General features: G+C 59.9%; 1 protein-coding gene across 3 annotated transcripts; it reads left to right on the forward strand.

The window, feature by feature from the left end:
• Positions 1–6,730: 6,730 nt before the first annotated feature.
• Positions 6,731–20,455, forward strand: DUSP14 (dual specificity phosphatase 14). Of its 3 annotated transcripts, none has more exons than XM_055795463.1 (3): positions 6,731–6,888; positions 16,809–16,907; positions 18,347–20,455. In XM_055795463.1, the coding sequence occupies exon 3, from the start codon at positions 18,465–18,467 to the stop codon at positions 19,059–19,061; it is 597 nt and encodes a 198-aa protein (XP_055651438.1). In that variant the 5' UTR covers positions 6,731–6,888; positions 16,809–16,907; positions 18,347–18,464; the 3' UTR covers positions 19,062–20,455. The 3 variants fall into 3 exon arrangements, with proteins under 3 accessions (XP_055651438.1, XP_055651440.1, XP_055651439.1); XM_055795464.1 differs by lacking the exon at positions 6,731–6,888 and adding an exon at positions 16,552–16,580; XM_055795465.1 differs by lacking the exon at positions 16,809–16,907 and having other exon boundaries at positions 6,760–6,888.
• Positions 20,456–21,301: the final 846 nt, after the last annotated feature.

The following is a 21,301-nucleotide window of genomic DNA, read 5'->3' on the forward strand; positions in this document are numbered from 1 at the left end:
CCGGGAAGCGCCATGCGCGGCTCTGGCACTGTGCAAGTAATTAACAATAATGAAAAGTTGAGGTTGCCATGGATATGCTGTTCTATTTACATCGCGCATCTCTCCCCATCACCCAGACCCGTGTGGCAACCGAGGGAAATCAGAACCCCATTCACTGCCTCGGCGTGTGGTTTTATTTTTAACCGGGATGCTGTAACAGCCGGGCAGCCCAGCGGGACGTGGGGCAGGACAGCGGCTGCTCCTGCCCGGCCACGGGAGCCGGCTGCTTGTTCGGGCTACAGCTTGGGCTGCCAGCAAAAAGAAACCCAATAAAAGCATTTTTCGGATACCTCAAACTAATCGGTCATGACTTTGCTGTAAACAAAAAGGGAAGGAGAGGGGAGCCAGTCCCAACACACCTTTTTTAAGAACTTTGCTGCTAACAGACCCTCGCTTCAGACCCTGCTTTGGGACCAGTGTTAGTTCAGTTCCGAAGCAGCAAAAAAGGAAGAAAAAGAAAAAAAAGAAGGGGGGGGGGGGGGGGGAAGAGAAAGCAAAGGAAAAGCAAAGGAAAAGCCACCAGCCTGGGTGTTGTTTTTGGCGGGCTGCTGCGCGGGTGTTGCATGCACAGCGCTCCGGGAGTGCCAGACCTCGTCAGTACACTGCAGGCTCTCAGCTAAGGATTGCAGTTGGCTTAATTAGAGACTCAGGTGAACATGAAAGATTAAATATGGAACAAGGCTGGGGACAGGCAGGAAGACAGCCAGTTTGGGTTAATGTGCCAATACAGGTACCGGCAGAATTAATTACACCGGGACTGGGGTGATGCAGGGAGGCTGCTGCTCCATCCCAGCACCGTCTTAGTCACCACTAATAGCTGGTGCACGAGGTATGCGCGGTATGAATCTTCAGGGCTGTGTTATTTGCCTGTCATTAAAGGCTGGATCGGTGCTGGGGTTGGGGTTTTTTTTTGGGTCTTACAGCTGCCGTCACACCAGCAGCAAACGCGCTTGGCCCGGGGGTGGCTCAGCCCTGGGTGCCGGGGGTGCTGGAGCAGTTCCCAGGGCCCATGTCACCACCAGCGCAGCCCCCACGGCCACCCAGCTGAGCAGGTAACGCCGATAACCAGACACAAGAAGCCCTAGTTTTAGCGCCTGCTCGAATTCCCATCAGGTGGGGCCCGTGAAACCTAAACCATCTCCTTTTGGAGACAAACACTACCGCACTGGAACGGCAGCTTTTCAGCAGTGGTTACAGAAATGCCTGAGCTGCTCTCCTGGCTGGTGTGACACGAAAAAGGGAAAAATCCAAACCCCTCGGCTATGCCCCATATCCCCGCTGCTCTTCCATCAAACAGGTCCAGCCACCTTCCAGGGAAAACCAGCACAGATTTATCAGGGAGCAGGGAGAAAGCGCGCACAGTGGCACAGGAAAAGCACTCATGCTGCCACCCTGTGCCCTGCGACAAGACCCCACGGAGGGTGCGGGGGAGCGACCCCGCCAGCAGCCCCCCAGCCTGCCTGGCTGCTCCCCACAGAGCAAGTGTGGGGAGCCACCACCAGACCACGTGTGTGCTGGGTCAGGACTGTGCGGGAACCCGGTGGGCAACAATGGGGTAGGAAAGAGCATGAGAAACCCAGACATGGGGTCAGGCGCAAGCTCAGGGCATGCGAGGTGCCCAGTGTTTTGGGTCTCTCTGGAGCAGGAGCTGTTGGGCAATTCTGGCTCCACCACCAGCTCCAGCCCCAAGCAGGGATCACCTTTTGCACCAGAGAAAGCCACCTGGCATCCCTTGAGCTTCCCATGCAATCACTGACATCTCATTTCTTTTGCAAAGCCTGTCTGGAAAGTCAATGTTTCATGAACCAGCATCTGCAGGCGCCAGCACTCCCCAACCCTTCCCATTAAATGCGATGGGGACGTGAGCTTGGAGCACCTGTGCAGCACCGGAGGGGCAGGCGCTGCGGGAGCCCGCCACAGGCTGGGCTTCCAGGGGGTGCCTGGGGTCCGTGCGGTGGGGCAGAGACCCCAGCTCACCCAGCCGGGAGGCAGGCGATGTGTGCGGGCCGGGATGCGGAGGGAGGGAGCTGTGCTGGGAGAGGTGTGAGGAGCAGCGAGTGCCTCCGGGGAGGCTGAGCTGCCAGGCCACGTCAGCCCAGCAGCCCTTGCTTCCCCGCCTGGCCACAGAGCCTTTCCTGGGGCGCGGGGAGAGGGGTCGGGGGAGGACACAGAGCATCCCCCCCAGCCGGGCTGGAGGCACATACACCACGGCTCTGGCTTGCGTGGCTGCACAGCCCCGTGACTCAGCAGGCGAGCACCCGGATGAAGCTCACCACACCCTCCCGAGACCAAACAGCACCCCGGCACCCCTCTGTGCCCAGCATTTAGCCAAGAGAGCTGCCAAAATGCAGCCCCATACCGCTGTCCCTGCACAAGGCACATCCCCACACCCCCGCTGCCAAACAAGGGGCCAGGCGATGCGATCAGGGCACCCGCAGTGCAACAGAGAACCACCGTGGAGCAGCTCCCCGTGACCCTAGAGAGCCCCCAGTCACCTACAGCCCACCAGGTGGGACAGCAGAAGAAAAACTGGCCAGGAGGACAGTGCTTTCCTCCCTCCGCGTGGTGCGGGCAGCCAGGAGTGGGCAGGGATGGCCGGGCCAAGGCACGAGGGTTGCCCTGGCGGTAACTAAGCCTCGGGCACACGTGGCTCCCCACAGCCAAACGCGGCCAGGTGCAACATGCCTGGACTGTGGAAACACTTCCCGCTTCACCCACATGCCCCGTGGGTCAGAGCATCCCAGGGTTTGGAAACAGTCGTGCACCCCCGCAGGCCCCTGCGCCCCGGCAGCCCCTCTGCAAATATCTCCCCTTGCGGCCGTGGGCTGGGATACGCTGCCCGCTCTGCTCCTCGTGTCACTGGAAAGCGACCAGAAACGCTGCCGCGCTGTGACAGCCCGCCCTCTGCCTCCCCAGAGAGGCCCCCAGTGACCCACATTCTGCCACTTAAATCGCACGCAGCAACCTAACGCTGGGGTTTTTGTTTCCCCCCATTAAGAAGCCAGAGCCCGAGCGCCTGCTCAGGGATCTCTGCTCCGCGCTGTCACCTCGCATTGAACAAGAGGTGGACGATGGCTCAGCGGCTGGATTTATCCCCAGAAGATTGCTCACTGCCTCCCCTCGGGTCCCTGCTGCTGTTAGGGGGGTGAGGAGGAGAAGGCAGTACCCCAAACCCGTGTCCCAGCTCTCTCAAACGCTCCAAAGGTTCGTTGTTCGGCTGGGACGCAAGTGCTACCGGGGCGGTCAGTGCCGGTCACTCTCCGGTTTCAGCCACCCTGGGATGCAGCTGTTGCTATCAAAAACTGGGAGGTCCCACGTCCCTGGGCTTTTTGCATCACGCAGGGCCCTTTTTTTGTATCACGCCCGTGCAGGCGGCCGAAGGCGGGGAAGAGTAAAACTCTGGCGTAGCCATGGAAACTGGAGAGGATGGATGGATGGATGGCGGTGGATCCCACGGCGTGCCACAGCCCTGTGGAGAGCAGCCATCTGCTCCCCACTCAGCCGGCCTGCGTGACCCTGCAGCTGCTGATCACACCCTGAGCACAGACTAGGGAGGAAAACACCCCGGTGATTAAGCTAATAGCCCTAATGATCACCTAATGGACTGCAGGCCAGACGCACCCCTCGGGAATGCGCCGGGTGCCCGCGTGGCTCACCCCACGGGGTGGGTTTGAGCCCTTCCACCGCCAAGGGCATCATGGGGCGTAACCGCGGGCGCTGAAGCATCTCATCCCCACACAGCCTTCGTATCTCTTCCAAGCGATGCACAAGTTCCTACGGGAACGTGCCCACAACACGACGTCTGCCTTGGAGGAGCTGCTGCTGCTGCTGCCCTGCACAGCCCGGACCGTACCTCTCTGGGAGCGCAGGCTGCCTGCCTGGGGCAGGGGGGCCACAGACCCACCGCCGCCCCCCCACGCTGGGGACGGGGTGAGCAGGTGCCCAAGAGAGCCCTTGCTGCCCACCACCTCTCCTGCGCTCAAGAGCAAACCCTCCAGTCCCCCTGCCCCCCGCACCCCCGCCCTGGCCAAAGCAGCTCCTTGCGGGGGGGCCGGAGGACACCAGCCTTTCGGCAGCACCCAGCCCACCCGCTGGGTGCCCCCGGCCCCCCTTCCCACCGTCACCGCCGGCGAGTGCGGGGAGGGGCTGACATTGCCTTTTAGCTCTGGCACTCACCGCATCTGCTGCGCCCCTGGGTCAAAGGCCCCCCGAGTTTCCCTCTTTGCATCCTCTAACCCTGCGACAAACGCATAAAGCTCCCGGTGGGGTGAAGGTTAAAAGCACAAGTGACACCAGCATTAAAAACACCCCTGCACCACGGTGCGATCAGCTCAGAACCGCCCAGGATGAGGGGGGAGTTTATTCCTCATTTAACAATGGCCAGATGAGGGGTTTAGGTTCCTGGGGAGAGGACCCCACAGGTTGCTGGGGCTGCCACCCCAAAACCCATCCTCATCCTTCCTATGTGGTGTGGGGCCGGCACCACCACGCTGCTCCGAGCGCCCCGCTCCCAGGGAGACCCCCCCGAGGTCCCGCTATCTCTCAGCTTCCCGGTAGAGTTGGGGTGGGCCGGGGGGGTCGTCACTGCCCCCGGGAAGGTGCAACTCCAAGGCAGGCAGCAGGGGAAGAGCAGAGCTGACGCAACGTGGAGGCAAAGCAAACCTTGAGCTTGCAGAGCCGAAATCCTTACATTTTCATTTCTTGGCCTTTTGAGGTTTTCTTAATTTGTCTATTTTTGTTCCTCAGCCACCTCCGCGCGGAGTGTGACGAGAGCCCTCGCTGGAGAGGCAGGGTTTTAAGGAAGAGCGCTGGCTGTTACAAAGCAGCGAGGCCCTTGGAAAAGCAGCCTCCGGAGCGATGCAGGGAGCCGGTGCCGAGGGCCGGCTCCATCGCGGCTGCTGAGTCACGGAACTGCCGGAGCCAGCAGCGGAGGCCGGGGCGGGCAGGCTCCCTCCGCGCGAGTTTGGCTATTTTGATCTGAACGTGCAACAACAAAAGCAGAAAGTGAGCAAGAGCAGGCCGGGGCGGCAGCCGGGGGGTTACAGCGGAGGCTGCCCCCTCCTCCTCCTCCTCCTGCTGTCCCCAGGGCCAGCCATGGTCCCACCTGCCATGGTGGGGAGGGGGGGCAGACCCCACCACCTTAGCCCAGCGATGGTTTCCAGCTGGAGCTGAGCTCCCCCCTTCGCCGCACGGATCTCCCTTCCCATCACCATCCCTCCATGGGGACCCCGGCCCGGGATGTGCCTCGCCCCCTGCCCAGTGCCCACAGGAGCCCCCCGCCACCCCCCTGCCCCCACCCTGCTCCCAGCACTGGGGGGGGAGCAGCGGCTGGGGCTCATTGTGTCCCCAGCTCACAAAACCCAGGCCTGGCTCTCCTAGGTCTGTCCCCCTCCCCACTGGGCACCCACCTTGTTACCATGGGGGCTCTGGCATGTCCCCATCCCCAAAGGGACCCCACATGTGCCACCCCTCACAGGGACCCGGCCACACACCCCTGCACACAGGGACCCCCTCATGTCCCCAGAGGGGCCCCGCCAAGTCCCTTCATTGACTGACACATCCCCATCCCCCCAGGGACCCCTGCTTGTCCCCACACACTGTCCCCAGTGTCCCCAGCCCTCCCGGGACCCCCACTTGTCCCCACACACCATCTCCACTTATCCCCAGCCTCCCAGGGACACCCATTTTTCCCCACACACTGTCCCCATTTGTCCACAGCCCCACAGTGACAGCCATTTGTCCTCAGTTGTCCCCACACACTGTCCCTGCTTGTCCCTAGCCCCCCAGGGACACCCACTAGTCCCCTTGTCCCCACACACTGTCCCCAAGGATGCCCACTTGCCCCAACACACTGTCCCCAGTGTCCCCGCTTGTCCCTAGCCCGCCAGGGACCCCCCATTTTCCCCCACACACTGTCCCCAGTGTCCCCACTTGTCCCTAGCCCCTCAGGGACCCCCCCATTTGCCCCCATGTACTGTCCCCAGTGTCCCCAGCCCCACAGGGACACCCCATTTTCCCACACACACTGTCCTCAGTGTCCCCAGCCCCCCCCAGGGACCCCCCCCATTTCCCCCCCCACACTGTCCTCAGTGTCCCCAGCCCCTCCAGGGACCCCCCATTTGCCTCCACACACTGGCCCCAGTGTCCTCGCCTGTCCCTAGCCCCCCAGGGACCCTCCATTTTCCCCCACACACTGTCCCCAAGGATGCCCACTTGCCCCAACACACTGTCCCCAGTGTCCCCACTTGCCCTAGCCCGCCAGGGACCCCCCCATTTTCCCTCCCACACTGTCCCCAGTGTCCCCACTTGCCCTAGCCCGCCAGGGACCCCCCATTTTCCCTCCCACACTGTCCCCAGTGTCCCCACTTGTCCCTAGCCCCCCAGGGACCCCCCCATTTTCCCTCCCACACTGTCCCCAGTGTCCCCACTTGTCCCTAGCCCCCCAGGGACCCCCCATTTTCCCCCACACACTGTCCCCGGTGTCCCCAGCCCCCAGGGACCCCCCATTCGCCCCCCACACACTGGCCCCAGCCCCCAGGGATCCCCCATTCGCCCCCACGCTCCGTCCCCAGCGTCCCTACAGCCAGCCCCCCAGCGCCCCCAGTCCCCCCCGCCGCGCCCCAGCGCTGCCGCACCCGCGCGGGGGCGGCGGCCCCTTTAAGGCCGGGCCGGCTGCAGCTGCCCCCGCCCGGGGGCCGGGCCGGGCGGGCCGGGCCCCGCCGTAGCCTGGTAACCGCGGCCCGGCGGGCGGAGGCGGCCCCAGCAGCCGCAGCCGCGGAGCCCGGCGCCCGCCCGATAAAAGTCCTGCCCGCCGCCCGCGGGGGAGCGCGGAGCCGCCGCGGAGCCATGGTGAGAGCGGGCCGGGCCGGGCCGGGGGGGGGGGGCTCGGGGAGGGGGGGGGGGTGCTGGGTGCGACCGCCGTAACGCCGCCGCCTCCTCGCCTACAGCCCCGAGAGGTGCCCCCGCTGCGCCCCTCGCCGTCCCGGGGGGCCCCGTCCGCCTCAGAGCGGGGCTGTGCTGGGGGGGACGCGATCAGCCCCCCCCCGCCGACCGGTGGTCGCGGCCACGGTCAGGGGGGCGGTGCAGACCACCGGGGGGGGGTGGGGCGCGGAACGCCGGGGGGCTTTGCCGGGAGGTGCCTGAAAGAGCAGGACGAGGCAAAAAGGGGGGAGGGGGTTGGACCCCCAGGGCAAGCCCGGCTCGAAGGGGTGGCTCACCCCGCCCCCCGCCGCGCGGTGGCCCAGTGCGGGGGTCCCCGCTTCCCTCCAGGTGGGAGCCCCAGCCCGCGCCGGAGCGGAGCGCCCCATCCCGGGCTGCGGGGGTGCCGGCCGCCCATGGCACCCCCGGCTCGAGGGGGCACCCCGACCCCCCGACACCCCGGCTGCGGGCGCCCTGAGCTCCCGGCGGGGGGCCGGGGGTCGCTAACCCGCCTGGGCACCGAGCGAGTCTCTTATTCTGAAGCGCCGAGCGCGGCCCCGGTATCGCGTTGCAAGTTCAGTTTATCCCCGACGCCGCGGCCCCGGGGACGGGGGAGATGGGCTGGCACAGCGCTCCGCTCCCTTGGGGTGCCCCGGGCCCGCGGTCCCCGCTCCGGCAGGGGGCCGATCCCACCACCCCACCACCCCCCCCGACCCCTCCGTCCGCCTCGGCGCGTGCCGTTCCCGGTGGCAGGGATGGCCTCGGTAGCACGCTGGCTCCAAACAAGAGCCCCCGGTTGGGAGAGCGCCGGTGGGATCGGCTGCCGTGGCTCGGCGGAGGCGACCCCGCGCAGCAGCCAGGCGGCCGTGCCAGCCCACCTGCCCCCGGAAGGTGTGAGGGTGTGGGGGTGCGGCTGTCCGGCCCCCCCAGCCTCCCAGAGCTCGCCTGCCTCCTGTGCGGGGTACGCACATCCCAGCCTTCCTCCAGGAGCGACGCTGAAATCCCAGGGATTTCACCCAAGCCCCGGCTGCTCTGGGCTCCGGCACGGCTCCCGCGTGGGTCAGGGCCATACTGACGTTTGCGTGGCTCAGTTCGGTACCCGATCCCAGCGGGAGTCTAGGAGCTGGCAGGGCAGAGCTCGGGCTGCTCTGCTGCTAGAAGCACACCGGGTGTGGGGGAAGGTCTGTCTGCAGGGGGAGGAAGGAAGGGCAGAAGCCCACACCAGGAGGTCTCAAGCAGGCTCTGTCCCAAGGAACCAGCCCCGGGGCGCGTCCGAGTGTCCCGGCAGAAGTCGGGAACGAGGAGAAGGGAAGAGGCAGCGGGTGCCGGGAGCAGCTTCGCTCCCACTCCCCATGCGCTGGCTCCAGCGGGGCCATCTACACGAGGCTGTTCACCAGCACAGCGGAGAAGCCTTCCCGGCTTCCTACCACTGCTCAGGACCTTCCTTCCAGGGTGGCTTTCCCTAGAAGGCGGGGGGATGCCTCAGAAAACCAGGAGCTTCTCCCAGCCCCTGCCCTCTCCAGGTACACAGCCCTCACCACGCACCCGTGGATTTATTGCTTCAAAAAAAAGACATGCTGAGCAACCATAATGCAACCAAAAATGCAACCGTCTGGCAGGTTGGGCTCTGGCAGCTGGAGATAGCTGAGAAATCGCTGAACAGCAGCCCCGGCTGCTTGGGAATCAAGCCTTGAACTGGAAGGCAAACGCACTGCCCACCCATGCTGGGCACTGCGGGGCTGGGGGTGCCTGCCCCAGCAGTGATGCCTGCGGAGCTGCCAACGCTGCAGCTCGTGGACTAGTCTCTCACAGCTACTCCCCCACTTAAAAAAAAAAAAAACAAAACAAACAACTTTAAAAAACCCCAAAACCAAAACAACCCCCAAACACCCTGCAGGCTTTAGTTTCCCAGCAGGAAGGCTCAACAAGTGCCGCCCGCGCTCGCTCCAGCCCTGCGTGGGCTGGGGTACCTGGCCTGACAAGACTTAATTTCCCCCTTAGCCAACATCCCCCTCCACAGCGCGGAGGGTGCTGCGGGTCCCTTCCCGTCGCCGGGAGCCTGAGCAGCAGCCCGCAGGGGCAGGAGGCCTGGTTCGCAAAGGAAATCTGGATTTGCTCAGTGTCCCTTCTGCCGAGCAAAACGCTGTTTTGCCACGCCTTGAGCAGGCAGAGCTGCGCACCGGGAGGTGAGGGGTGCTGGCCCTGCGCTGCCTCCATGGGAAGCATTTGCTACCACATGTAAACTTGATTTCCAAGTAATTGATTAAAATTGGCCTCCCTTCCTGTTACCCTAAGCAACCCCATCGATGTGCTGAGAAGGTGACCTCATTCCTTACAGCTGCTGCAGGCGGGCGGCTGGGCGCAGCCGACCAGCCCATTCCCATCCTGCTTCCTCGCTGCTCTCCCTTCAGCTCTTGCTCCCTCCTCTCACTGCCCCGTGCTGAGCCACTGCCTGGCCCTGGAGCGCGTGGGCAGCCGCTGCCACGGGGCATTCCTGCGGCGGGGGCTATGGCACAGCTGGGTTTACAGAGGATGCCAGGCTTTGAGACCCCCCCGGAGAAGTCGGGCTGTGTTCAGCATACACCAGTTGGCAGTGCCCCTGGAAAAGGTCCGGGTGAGCGCCAGCATGGAAGCACCAGATGGTTTCCAGGGCACATTGCAGTGAATTTGCAGCTGCTTTCAATTTTATGGGTTTTAGGGTAGGCTGGCAGGGACAGGGCAGCCCCCCAGCAGCACGGACCTGGGCGAGCCCTGTGGCGGGAGCCGAGCAGCCCTGGTCCCAGCAGGGTCACACACCAGCAAACACACCAGGTTTCTCTGTTTTACTCAACTAACAGGGAAGAGACTGTGTCCCTCCTGTCAGCTGTGACTGCGCAGGGCACATCCCCAGGAAAAACAAGGCTCCATCTTGCAGCATCTGGGAGTCAGAGCCAGGTGTGGGTCTGCTCCCCACGTGTGCCAGCTCCTCTCCACACGCATCCCCCCCGGGTCGTGTGTGCACACTGGGAACACCAGAGCTAGGGACAGAGCAGGGGAGCTTTTCTGAACTCCACCTGCAATCCAGGTGCCATCAGCAGGCACTGAAAGAAGCAGTGGTGCTTTGGAATAGCTGGCATCTGGGCTCAGGGTTTGACAACAGCCCTTGGTGCTCAGCTGAGTACGGAACTGATACTGCTCACAACTGTAGGATCCCATTCCTGCCTCCTGAAGGCTTAATTCTGGGTTTTGAAGTGTTTCATGCACCCCACCAGAGTTTTTAAGGAAGGTGTGGATGGCTGCGCTGCTGGCTTGTGCTGGGGCCCTGCAGGTGAGCCCTGTGCCCCTGCTCCTCTTTCCGAGTGACTGGCACGCAGAGCATGGCACGTTAGAGCCGATGGCTCCAAAATAACAGGCATCGCTTTAAAAAGAAAGATGGTTTGTTTTTCTCGCATAAAATCCTCTTGCTGGTTGACGAGGGAAGCTTGTCCCCAGAGCACAGCAGCTGTATCGTGCAGGAATGTATAAACACCAGCGTGCTCTGGGCGGTACCCCCACCTTGCTCCATCCCTGCGCGCCGGCCGGCCACTCTGTGGCTGAGGTTTTGCTCGCAGCTGGCGGGATCCAGCTGCCAAGTGGAGAGGGAGCAGCGCTGCCCGTTCCCACTCTGCAGCAGCAAGGAGGGGACGGCTGCGTGGCTCGCCGAGGAGGTAGTGGCAGCATGCACCAAGAGCCAGCGGAGCTGCCTCCCCCGCCGGGAGGGGCACGCAGGCAGCTGGGGGCCCTGGCTGGTGGGCCAAGTAGCATCCTCAGATAGATCCTTCCCAAAACCTCACCGCCCTTTTTAACTGCTCCTTTGGTGCTGGGAGAATAGCAGATGGGGGAGCTAGGTGGGGCTCACAGATCGTGGAGGGGCTGGCAGAGCGCTGCTGGATCTTCAGGAGCTCATCAGCTGGCCCGATGTAGGAGCCGCCGACCGTCAGGTGTGCCCTGATGGTCTGCAGAGGCTTGTGGTGCTCCCCGTGCATTTTGCCGTTGCTCATTAACCCCTGCGTAAGTTTGCTCCCTCTATTAACCTCAGCAGCCTGGGCACAGGCTGAGGCTTGGTGGTGCGACGTGCCTGCAGCGAGAGCGGGGGCTGGCTGCGAGGGTGAGGATGGAGCATGCTGCTCCCGGGCTGCAGGAGGCAACCGGCAGGGTGTCGCCAAGCCCTGGCTGTACCAAGCCCACCCAGAGCACCAGGCACACCAGCGGTGCTCATGGAAGATGAGCTGTGATGCAGGAGCGTCTACTGTCACCCTTCTGAAGGCAGCGTCACAGCAGGCTGGGACAGTCTAATTAGGGTTTGTCAGCCCTGCAGCCCAGAGGGCTGGCTCGGGTCACGGAGCAGCCTGAATTCCAGGTGTGTGGCGGAGGCAGCGCCACACCGGGGGAAACGGGGGCTTTGAGCTTATGGACCGAACGCCTTGGGGCTGGGGTGGGTGAGCAAGGGTAAGCCGGGCATCCCTGGCAGCCGTACCCCGCGAGCTGCTTGTGCCAAGGGGAGTCATGTCATGCCTGCGACGGCCACGAAACCCGCGGGGAGTTACCAGGGTGTTCCTGCCAGCGCCAGGACCCGGTTGCGCTGGTGCTGCACAGGCAGCCAGGCCTGCTCAGAGCTCCGGGTAGACAGATTATTATCTTGATTTAACATCTGACAGCTCCCATCCTGTGCTTGCCTGAGAGGATAACACAGGCTGCAAGCAGGAATCAATCAGGGTTCAGTCAAGGCATCCTCTGCCACAGCCAAGCCACTCCACCATCGCCTCCTGCTTCCCCTGCTTTTCCGTTTCAAATCCAAATGGCTCATCCCTTCGTCACGAGGCCACGTTGCTGGCTCTCAACCACAAACCACACTCCCGAGGGGGCCTGTGGCGGCACCGGGAGCACACCCCAACAAGCCAAGGCAGGAGAGTGGAGACCCCAGCGGAGCAAACAGCCGCGCCAGGGGCAGGAAGAGGAGCAAGAAGCCAGCGGCTCCCGCACGTCCTCCCCCCTCTCAGCTTGGCTGGGTGAGCTGCGGCCGCTCCAGGCTCCCCTGAACTCAGCTCAAGCGAGACCCGACCTGGGGAATGGCTGCACTTTGTGCTCTCTGCCCACATTTATTTTCAATGCTGTTCTCCAGGACCATTTCTGAAGCAGTTTGCTGTTCAGCCTGGCTAGGAAGAGCCCTGAGCAGGCTTGTTCATTCAGCACCTGCAATATTGACTCTTTTCTTTACTGCAGCATTAGAGAGCATTTGTCATCTCTAAAATGAATAACTTTTCCTCTCCTGGGAAGGGGGAGAAGGCTTGCTTCAGTACTGACATTTCACACACCCAGCCCACAAGCCTGCTTCAAATCCCAGATGATGCTCTGGGAATAAAACCAGGTGTTTTGGTGCCTTTGCTCTATCAGCAGAGCAGGGCCCATGACTCACCTGGTCCTCCCCATGCACAAACTTGCTGAGCACCTCTGGGGCCCTGCCCTCCGCACCCTCCGAGGGTGCCCTGCTGAGCCACAGCCCTCCCAGCAGCGTGAGGGCAGGAGGGGCAGGAGAGCTGCCAGAGAGCCAGGGCAAGCCGGTGGGCAGCAGCAGAGCCAGAGCAGGACCAGCCATCCCTCCCCACCCGGTGAGCTGGCTACCACACCACGCAGTTGCAGAATCTCATCTGTTCCAGGGGGAGAAGAGCCTGGGAGATGCTCCCACCTCTGCCAGGTACCAGCTGCACTGCCACGTTACTGACATACAGTCCAACACAAACTGCAAGTCCTGCCTAAGTCCTTTAGGGACAAGCCCCAGCCTCTGCTCTCAAGCCAGAGGAGCCCTTAAAAAAAAAAACAAAACCCAACAAAAACACAGCCTTAAAAATCAGAGAAAACCACTCAGCAGCACCAGAGTAAGAAACCAGAAGCTCAGGCTTGCCAGCTCATTGTCTGGAGACTGACAAGCAAGGCTCTCCCCTCCTATCCGAGGGATCAGTGTATTTAGCCAACATCTGCCTGCCTGCCTCTGTCTTTTGAGCTTTCAGAGGTGTTTTCAAGCCTTTCTCAGGAGGTCCAGGAACGAGGAATGCTTTCCTGTGGGAACTGCAGCCTTTGTTAGCAGGACTGCATTCCTGGGAACAAAAGCAAGAGAAACAAACTCCAGCTATCGCACCATTTGGAAGAACAGAGCCATAAGCATTGCCAGCCATGACCTTTCTGAAGGCCTGTACTACCTGAGACACAAACCAGCCCACCCGTGGTGGTGTAGTGCTTTTGAACCCCCCCTTGCCTAGAGAGGAGCTGCTCTGATGCCAGGAAATCCAGCCCAGGTGGGACACAACCCAGTGTCAAACTGGCCAGCCCCACCAAGGCACACATCACCAGCCTTCCACAGGAACAGCGACCACCAGCAAAGCACCTGTCCCTTCTTCTGGCAGACCCAACCGCAGACAAACCACACAGCTCGGCCTTCGAGGTACAGCAGAAACACACAGAGCACTGATATGAGCCAGGCAGCCTTATCTGAGCGGCGCAGAGCGGGGAGCTGGTGGGTGCAGGATGAGGTCCCAGCCACGATGGGTGCTGGAGAAGTATCCCTTTGCTGTAAACCTGCACCCCAGGATGGTGCTGGCTGAGAGCTGTGGTGGAAAGGACCCAGAGGCTTTGAAGACTGGGGTCATCTCTAGGCTCTAATTATCCACTTGCTTCCCCCACCCTGATTATGCAAATGAGAGGAATGGCAGAACCCACCATTCTGCCAGGGAGGGAGGGGGCTGTGCTGCTCCTGTGGCACCAGGGTCAGGGACCCCCGGGACTTCTGCCACCCCGGGGGGTCCCAGCCCTCCCCAGTGGGGTGAGGAGGGGGTGGCAGCTGGTCTCCGTGCATGGGGAAGACCGAGGCAGAGTCTAGAAAGTGACATGCTGTGGGTCAGGGCTGTCACAAGGTTAATTAGTCTATTAATTGGAGTCAGCCCAGCAAAGGATGGCAGGAACACCTGGTTGCTACCGGTGCACCCCCAGCCAGCCTTTGCCCAAAGGACCACGCTGCACCCTCTGGGAATTCAGCTCTTTGCAGGAAACCACAACCACATCCCGTCTGCCTTGGAAGGTGGCCCCTGCCCATGCTGCCTTGGGGACAGCCCAGCTCTGACCCTCGGCACTGCAGCCTGCACCACCTCCCAGCGCCGCTCACAGCGGGTGCAGTGTGCCGGGGAGCGCCCGCCGCCCCTCGTGGGGTGACGAGCCAGGCTCCAGCACCCCGAGGATGCTGCCATCCGGCTTGTGTGACCAGCCAGCCTAAGCAACCACTCAGAAACCCAAAAAAAACCCCAAAACCAAACCAAGAAAAAACAGGAGGAGATGTGGGTTTTTTTGTCAGGGATGGTGCAGACTGGCTGTATGAACGCAGCTGCCCGTCTGTGCACAGGCACGGCAGGACCCGCAGCCAGCACCCCTCCCCGTGCAAGGAGCCTGTCCTTTGCAGGTGCCGCAGGTGGCGCAGCCGGAGCTGTGCTGTCTTGTGCCTTGCTTATCTTCAGCTGGTTCTCTCTCTTTTTTTTTTTTTTTTTTTTTCTCCACACAACAACAGCTAGGAAAAGGCTGTTTGCTCTTTCCCTCTGTCTGCCCCAGCACAACAACGGGAACGACTGCACGGGGAGCAGCAGTGTTGGATTACGGCAGGGACGGCAGGATAAGGCGGGTGTGCTGAGAAAGGCAAACGGAGTTTCACGGGAGCGAAACAGCAGACTTGAGGCAAACCTTTGTCCGGAGCTGGCTGGGGCCGGGCAGGAGGCCTGCGAGGAGCAGCTATCAGGACAGATAAGGGCTGGCACCTACAAGCCTGGTAGGCGCCACACGCAGCTTCTGCCATCCGAGGCAGACGAGGCCCCTTTCATTTTCAGGCTTCCTGCAAGCCGGCAGCTGCTCAGCCTGGTATGTGTGGGCAGGACCGTGGCTTTGTCACATGCCTGAGACAGCATGTCGTCGCAGTGGCATCCCAGCCAGCTCCCGCTGTGAGAGCTGGGAAACAGGGGAAGGGATGCTGGCACCTGCCCCTCTCCCTTAGTGACTTTCCCCCAGCATCTGCTCTTGTGGTCGGCGGGCAAGGCGGCATCCTTGGATACCAGGCATTTGGTCTGAGGGAGCACAGCAGCCTTATCTCTCGCTTATATAATGAACTCCTCTTCAAAACGTTAACTCTTTCCAGAGGAGAGCTGTTCTGGTTCGAGCAGAGGCAGCACTGCCTGGTGTCAGCCATTTGGAGCCCCAGGGAAGTGACGTGTAACTGGGACACGGGGCTGCGGGCGCCCACCTGCGTTCCCAGCTGGCCCCAAAACGCACCCCATTGCCCTGCTGGTGCTGGCAGCGAGCAGTGGTGGGACAGACGGACACCTCTGGGGCGCTGCTCCTCTCTCCCGGGGAGCAGCGTGTCGCGTGGCGGGGAGCCGCTTGTCCGACTGACCGTCCTTCGCGCTGCCATCTCGGGTGGCTGCGCCGGAGCTGCGCCTGGCACGAGGCACCGTGCTGCCAGCCCGAAGCGGCAGTTTGCAGAGCCAGCCCAGCCTGTCACATGCAAATGCCTGGATAAGTTGGTGCCTGCGAACAGGAACCACGTTATGGAAAGCAGCAAAGGCCTCGCGGAGCTCCCCAGGGGAGCAGCTGGAGCCCAGGTGCAGCAGCACAGTGGGGCAGGCAGGGCAGGGAGCACACTGGGTGCCCTGCTGCGGGGATGCTGCTGCCCCACCGCCGTGCCCAGGCACCGGCAGGCCCGTGGCAGGTGAGCAGGCGAGTTGCTCCGGTAGCACCCACCGGCCTCCCCCGCCACCTGTTTGCGGGTTGCCCCCTGCTAACGTTTCCCAGCCTCCTCGAGGGAGGTGCGGCAGTCAAAAATCCCGTTGGGGTTTGTCGTCTGGCCTCCAGCCAGCTTGTCTCAGCTCCCCAGCGCCTGCCAGCGCCTGGCGGCCTGCCCTGCCTCCCAGCAGCCCTGCGCCATGGCCGAGCTGGCACAGCCCCGGCGCGAAGCCGCCCCAGCCAGCCATCGTGCCGCGCAGCTGCCGAAGCACCCAGCCCTGCCAGGCCCGGCAGCTCCCCTCTCTGACCCATCCCCAAAGCCAGGCCAGCCCCTTTGCCCCTCACCCACGCTCAGCGTGCAGGTTCCTTCATAATTTTAAAGCCGCTCACGGGGAAAGTGAGTCCTGGGAATGGCAACGGATCAGCTGCGTGAAGGCAGGGAGGGCGCGGGAGGGTCTGCCTGGCCCAGGGCTGCTTCGGGGGCAACGCGCTCCTCTCTCCTATGGTCCAGCAGCATTTCCTGGCAGGCAGCTGCTTCACTGGCGCTCCAGGGGCTTGTGTTATTTCTGGTCTGGCTGCAGAAATAAAAGAAGGGGATGCTGCCCCCATCATCCACTTTCTAGGAGGATGCTGTGGCTCATGGCACCAGCTCTGCACCGGTGATTCCAGCAGCACCTCAGGGATCCAGAGCGGGGAGCGCACTGGCAGAAGAAACACGGACCTGTAGCAGCTGTCTGGGACTAGGCGAGCGTCTTGGCGGATGCTAAAGGAGACTTTAGAGCAAATTAATTACTTAAACTTACTTTTTTTTTTTTTTTTTTGTGCCAGCCTCTGATTCCTCTGGGCCCACGGTGAGTTTGAATGCCGTGTTGGCAGCAATTGGTGACATTAGGCTCTCAGCAGCAAGCACCTTCCTGAGGCCTCTGTCTGTCCCCAGGGAGAAGCAGGGAAGTTGTGGTCCCCCAGTTCTTGGACAACCACCTAAACGGGGTGACTTAAACGTACCTGAGCAGAGGGGGCTGCCTGGTATCCTGTTTGGGCCCAGCACAGATCCCAATAAACCCCTGCTCTCTCCGCAGCTCAAGGTTGGACACACTCTGTGAGACATCCCAGCCTGGGCAGCCCGCAGCATCCGTGTGCCGGCCGGTGATTTGGAGCAGGACAGTTTGCTACCACGTGTAAGTGCCTGAATCCTTTGCGTTGTCAGTAACAGCTACTTGAGAGCAGGGATTTCCCCTGCTCAAAGGACTTTATTCCTTTGAAAAAACACGCCTTTCATTGCTGCTCCAGCTGGGTGACTGCGGTGGGGGTGTCTGCAGGGGAAGGCAAGCGCTCGCAGCTGCAGAGAAAATCTTGTTGGGGCATGAACTCAGGCAGCACCGGCACTTTGGGCCCATGGTTTCAGGAGCTGCGCAATAAGCTGCCAGCAGGGAACAAGCCACGGAGGAGACCATGTTATGGTCATTAAGTTACCATGCTGCAGCGCCATGCCAAAAATCTGCTGGCAGCATTACCAACTGCTGCCGAGACCTGCCGGTGTTCCCCAGAGCACGGGGTGCAGACAGACATCAGCCTGTTGTGTCAGCCGGTGGTCCCCGACCAGTGGCTGCAGTTGGGGTCTCTCGGCCCTCTGAGGACTCTGACCTGGACAGGTAACTGCTGGAGGGACAGACGCCCTCCCACCCAAGGCACTGAGCATCTCCCAGCTCCCCTCCACGCGGCACCCAGCAACACTTGGGTGGGCTCGTGCTGAGTGGCACCTCTCCCACCACCCATCTCCGGCTGGAGGACGCACAGCTAAGTGGGTCCGGCAAGTGATTAACGCGCTAGGGCTCGGGCCCTTGCTTGCGGCTCCGGAGAATTACGAAAGGAGCAGGGGAAACAAAAGCGGGGGTCTTTCCTGGGCAGCCGGGGTCGTGTGGCTCACGCAGGCAGACACCAAAGCATTAGTCAGTTATTAAAGCAGCAGGAAAAGAGCCTCCCTTGTCCCAGCCTCTGCTTTGGTTTTACTCTCAGCTTCTGACATAACCAGGTCACTCTTTCCACACTTCCCCAGCCTAGATGAGAGCCGATGACTGATCTGGATGGACATGACTCACTGCCTTTTCTAACGAGCGACTTTTCTCTGTTTACGTACTTTGGTGGGGCCTTTCGTATACCTAAAAAAGGAGAAGGTGGCACTGGGGAGAAGGCAGGGTAATCTCAGTTGCTGGCACCTGCAACCAGCCGGAGCCAGCTGTTTCTCACCATGCCTTTGGACTCTGGCCAGTTGTGAAGTTGCTGCTTTTGAGCATGGAGGAGGCATAGCTAATCTTCCACATGCTAATCCAGGTGAAATGCTGTCCGGGCCCACAGGTTTAGGCTGCCTAAACCCTTGACGAGTAATTGCAGCTAATTAGGCCGGAAGATTTTTTTGTTAGTATCAGTCCAGGCAATGCCTGGGGGCCCCACGGTAATAAACACTGTGCAAACCCAGAACCACCTTACCCCACGGAGGTTTGCCAGTAGGAGGTTGTCCAGGCCACAGGAGGGTGAGTTGGGTTTTCCTTTTCTCTTGCGTAGACATGGTCTCATCGGACAGCTGCCCCGCTCACATGGCATTGCTTGTGTTTTGCAGTGACTAAGTGGAGGAAGGTCTTGCTGTCCTACCACCACCAGGCCAGACAATCCTTCCCTTGGCTGAAGATCCCGTTGGATCTCTTCCCATAATGGAAGCGTGAGTGCCAAGATCCTCCATGACCTCCAGAAGCCACAACTCCTTACCGAGAACTCTGATGGCTCCGCGAATGCTTTCTGAAGGTGCCCTCGGGGGCATCGCCCAAATCACCCCCTCGCTGTACCTGAGCCGGGGCAGCGTCGCCTCCAACCGGCACCTGCTCCTCTCCCGGGGAATCACCTGCATAATCAATGCGACCATCGAGATTCCCAATTTTAACTGGCCCCAGTTTGAATACGTGAAAGTGCCTTTGGCTGACATGCCCAACGCCCCCATCTCCCTGTACTTCGACAGCGTCGCCGACAAGATTAACAGCGTGGCGCGGAAGCACGGGGCCACCTTAGTCCATTGTGCCGCTGGCGTGAGCAGGTCGGCCACCCTCTGCATCGCCTACCTGATGAAGTACCACAAGGTGTCCCTCTTTGAGGCATACAACTGGGTCAAATCGAGGCGCCCCGTTATACGCCCCAACGTGGGCTTCTGGAGGCAACTGATAGACTACGAGAGGAAGCTTTTTGGGAAGACGACGGTTAAAATGGTACAGACACCATATGGCATCATCCCAGACGTTTATGAGAGAGAGAGGAGACCCCTGATGCCTTACTGGGGAATTTAATGTGACTGCAGACAGGAAGCACAACAGAAGGGACGCGCTGTTCTGAGTCGACCAGACTGGAGACATTCCCTTCTCCTTCTACAGCCAACTTTGGTTCTTTACCATACAGCAGAACCTCAACTAATTCTCACCTCACTAACCTGCAAGGCCAACGATTCCCTTCAAAGCGTTTCTCTCTACAGGGATTCCCCCATCCGCATTTCTCTGATTTAGCAGAATGAGGTCTCCTTATAAGTTTGTTCCTTTCATAAAGCCTTCCTCCCTTTTTTAGTCAGTTTATTAGTATCCTATGAGGAAAGGCCTAAAAGGCATTTGGCAGAGTTAATGAACAAAGTGCGCTTTGTGATGCGGTAGCCTGGATATTTCGTTAATAGCTTGTTTGCTTCCTTGCAAAATCCTGTAGTGGCTAGGGAGCGGCACTAGCACAGAATGAGCGAGGTCCTACTCTACGGCAGTGAGCTGTTCCGAGAGCCAGGAACGCGGGCGTGCAGGCTTGTGGTGCTAGTGCTGGTGTTTTCTTTAACATCCGTAGTGACTCTCAGTATATAGTGTTTGAGGTCTTTAGTCAGCTCTTAATCTGTAGTAAAAGTTTATAAAAAAAAAAAAAGAAGTGAAGTCAGTCCATGTCGGCCACAAGTCAAAAAAAATTTGAAGGATTCAAATCGAATAAATACAAGATCCTTTTTCACTCATTCCATGCCAGGGCCAGAGTCCTGGAATACACTTACACTACTGAAAAATGCTGGTGTTTTTCGTGGGTGGAAAGTAAACAGAGATCTTGTCCAAATGTGGCTCAAGACAGAAGCGAGAGGTTAACCCTCCCCACACCGGACAGCCAAAGAAGTGTTTAGGAAACTCTGTGTGCATGGCCACCTTCCAAAGGGGCTGGGCTGTGTTTTCTAATAGTCAATCAACCAGTAAATCAGAAGTAGGTAAATCTGCTTGATTACTCTAAGTATGGTTGTGATCTGCCTTAGCCCATTTCTAAATCACTTCATTATGTCCTCAAGGTTATGCTGCATTCTAGAATTATTCTGCGCAAAATGGCGATCTGTTCAACCTCCCGGACAAGGATGGCTTTACGGAGAAGGCTTTGCCTTGTTCTGTGTGTGACGAGAACAATTCCAACCCCAGAGATGGGAGAAGACTTTCCGTGGTGTAGCCACTGTCTCCTGGATGTCGCTCCCCTCCCTGCAGATGGGAAGGGACTGGTTTCCTTGAAGAGTAACTGGACAACCAGGAGAGCAAGGCAAGTCTGTTCCTCAGTGAGACGTTTGTGTCCTCTGTTGCATCTCTGAAGGAGGAATACACAGGTTGCTGGATGCTGAGATAGCTATCTGATTTAAATGAGATTCTATACTTGTAAAAAAAAATCAATAAAGATTAAACAAGAACATGTGTTGGTTTCCTATTCAGAACTGTGCTAATGTATCTCAAGTCACAGCGAGAACATGGTGTAATAGTGAGCAGTGGCTTTAAACAAATCTGGACCGCAGTCTTGAGAAAAATACCATGATCGGTTCCTGTCACTTGGCAAATCGGTTTCCAATCCATGCAGGTGTCCTGCAATTCCTGGTCCTCATCACAAAAGCCGCAATTCTGGGTCCTCATCACAAAAGCCACCCAATTAATTTGGCTATTTCAAAATGTTTATCTAATTTACACTTAGCTGAACGGCTGAGGTTTTAAGGAACAGCAGACATGGTTAAGGGTTTTCTCCAAGCTGAACCGCATGCTGTGTGAGGACTGCAGCATGTGTAGGTTTCTGGTTTCCCCAGACTAGAAGCCACTAGGGCTGAAATACTGTTATCGCCGATACAAAGCTGTGCAAATGGCCTCAACCTCATTTGGATCATGGGTAAAACCAGACCTGGTTGGAATAAGTCTAGATCAGAGTGAATTTGATACAGAGGCTTTGACCAGCTCTGACCTGGAATTTTCAAATTTACTGCAGAGACGGGAATTTTACCAGTCTGGGCAAATGCCACTGGCTGACGCTCACCAGGGGAAGGCAACGGTGCTCTCTAATTTCCAGGCTCCAGTCAGGTCCAGCAAGGTCAGCGAGGGCTGCTGTAGAAGTTCACAGACTTTAAATTAGGTGCGAGGCTGCTTACTGGGGGGGTGGGGGCTGGGGCTTGGTGGTGCACGGGCACGAGAGAGCTCTCTCAGCCCCTGCAGACAGGGAAGTCACGAGATCAGCCACAGCTTCAACAACCCGCGTCAGTGCCACACCTGAGCAT

Source organism: Falco peregrinus, chromosome 2 (genome assembly GCF_023634155.1).
Source record: "Falco peregrinus isolate bFalPer1 chromosome 2, bFalPer1.pri, whole genome shotgun sequence".
Lineage (NCBI taxonomy): Eukaryota > Metazoa > Chordata > Aves > Falconiformes > Falconidae > Falco > Falco peregrinus.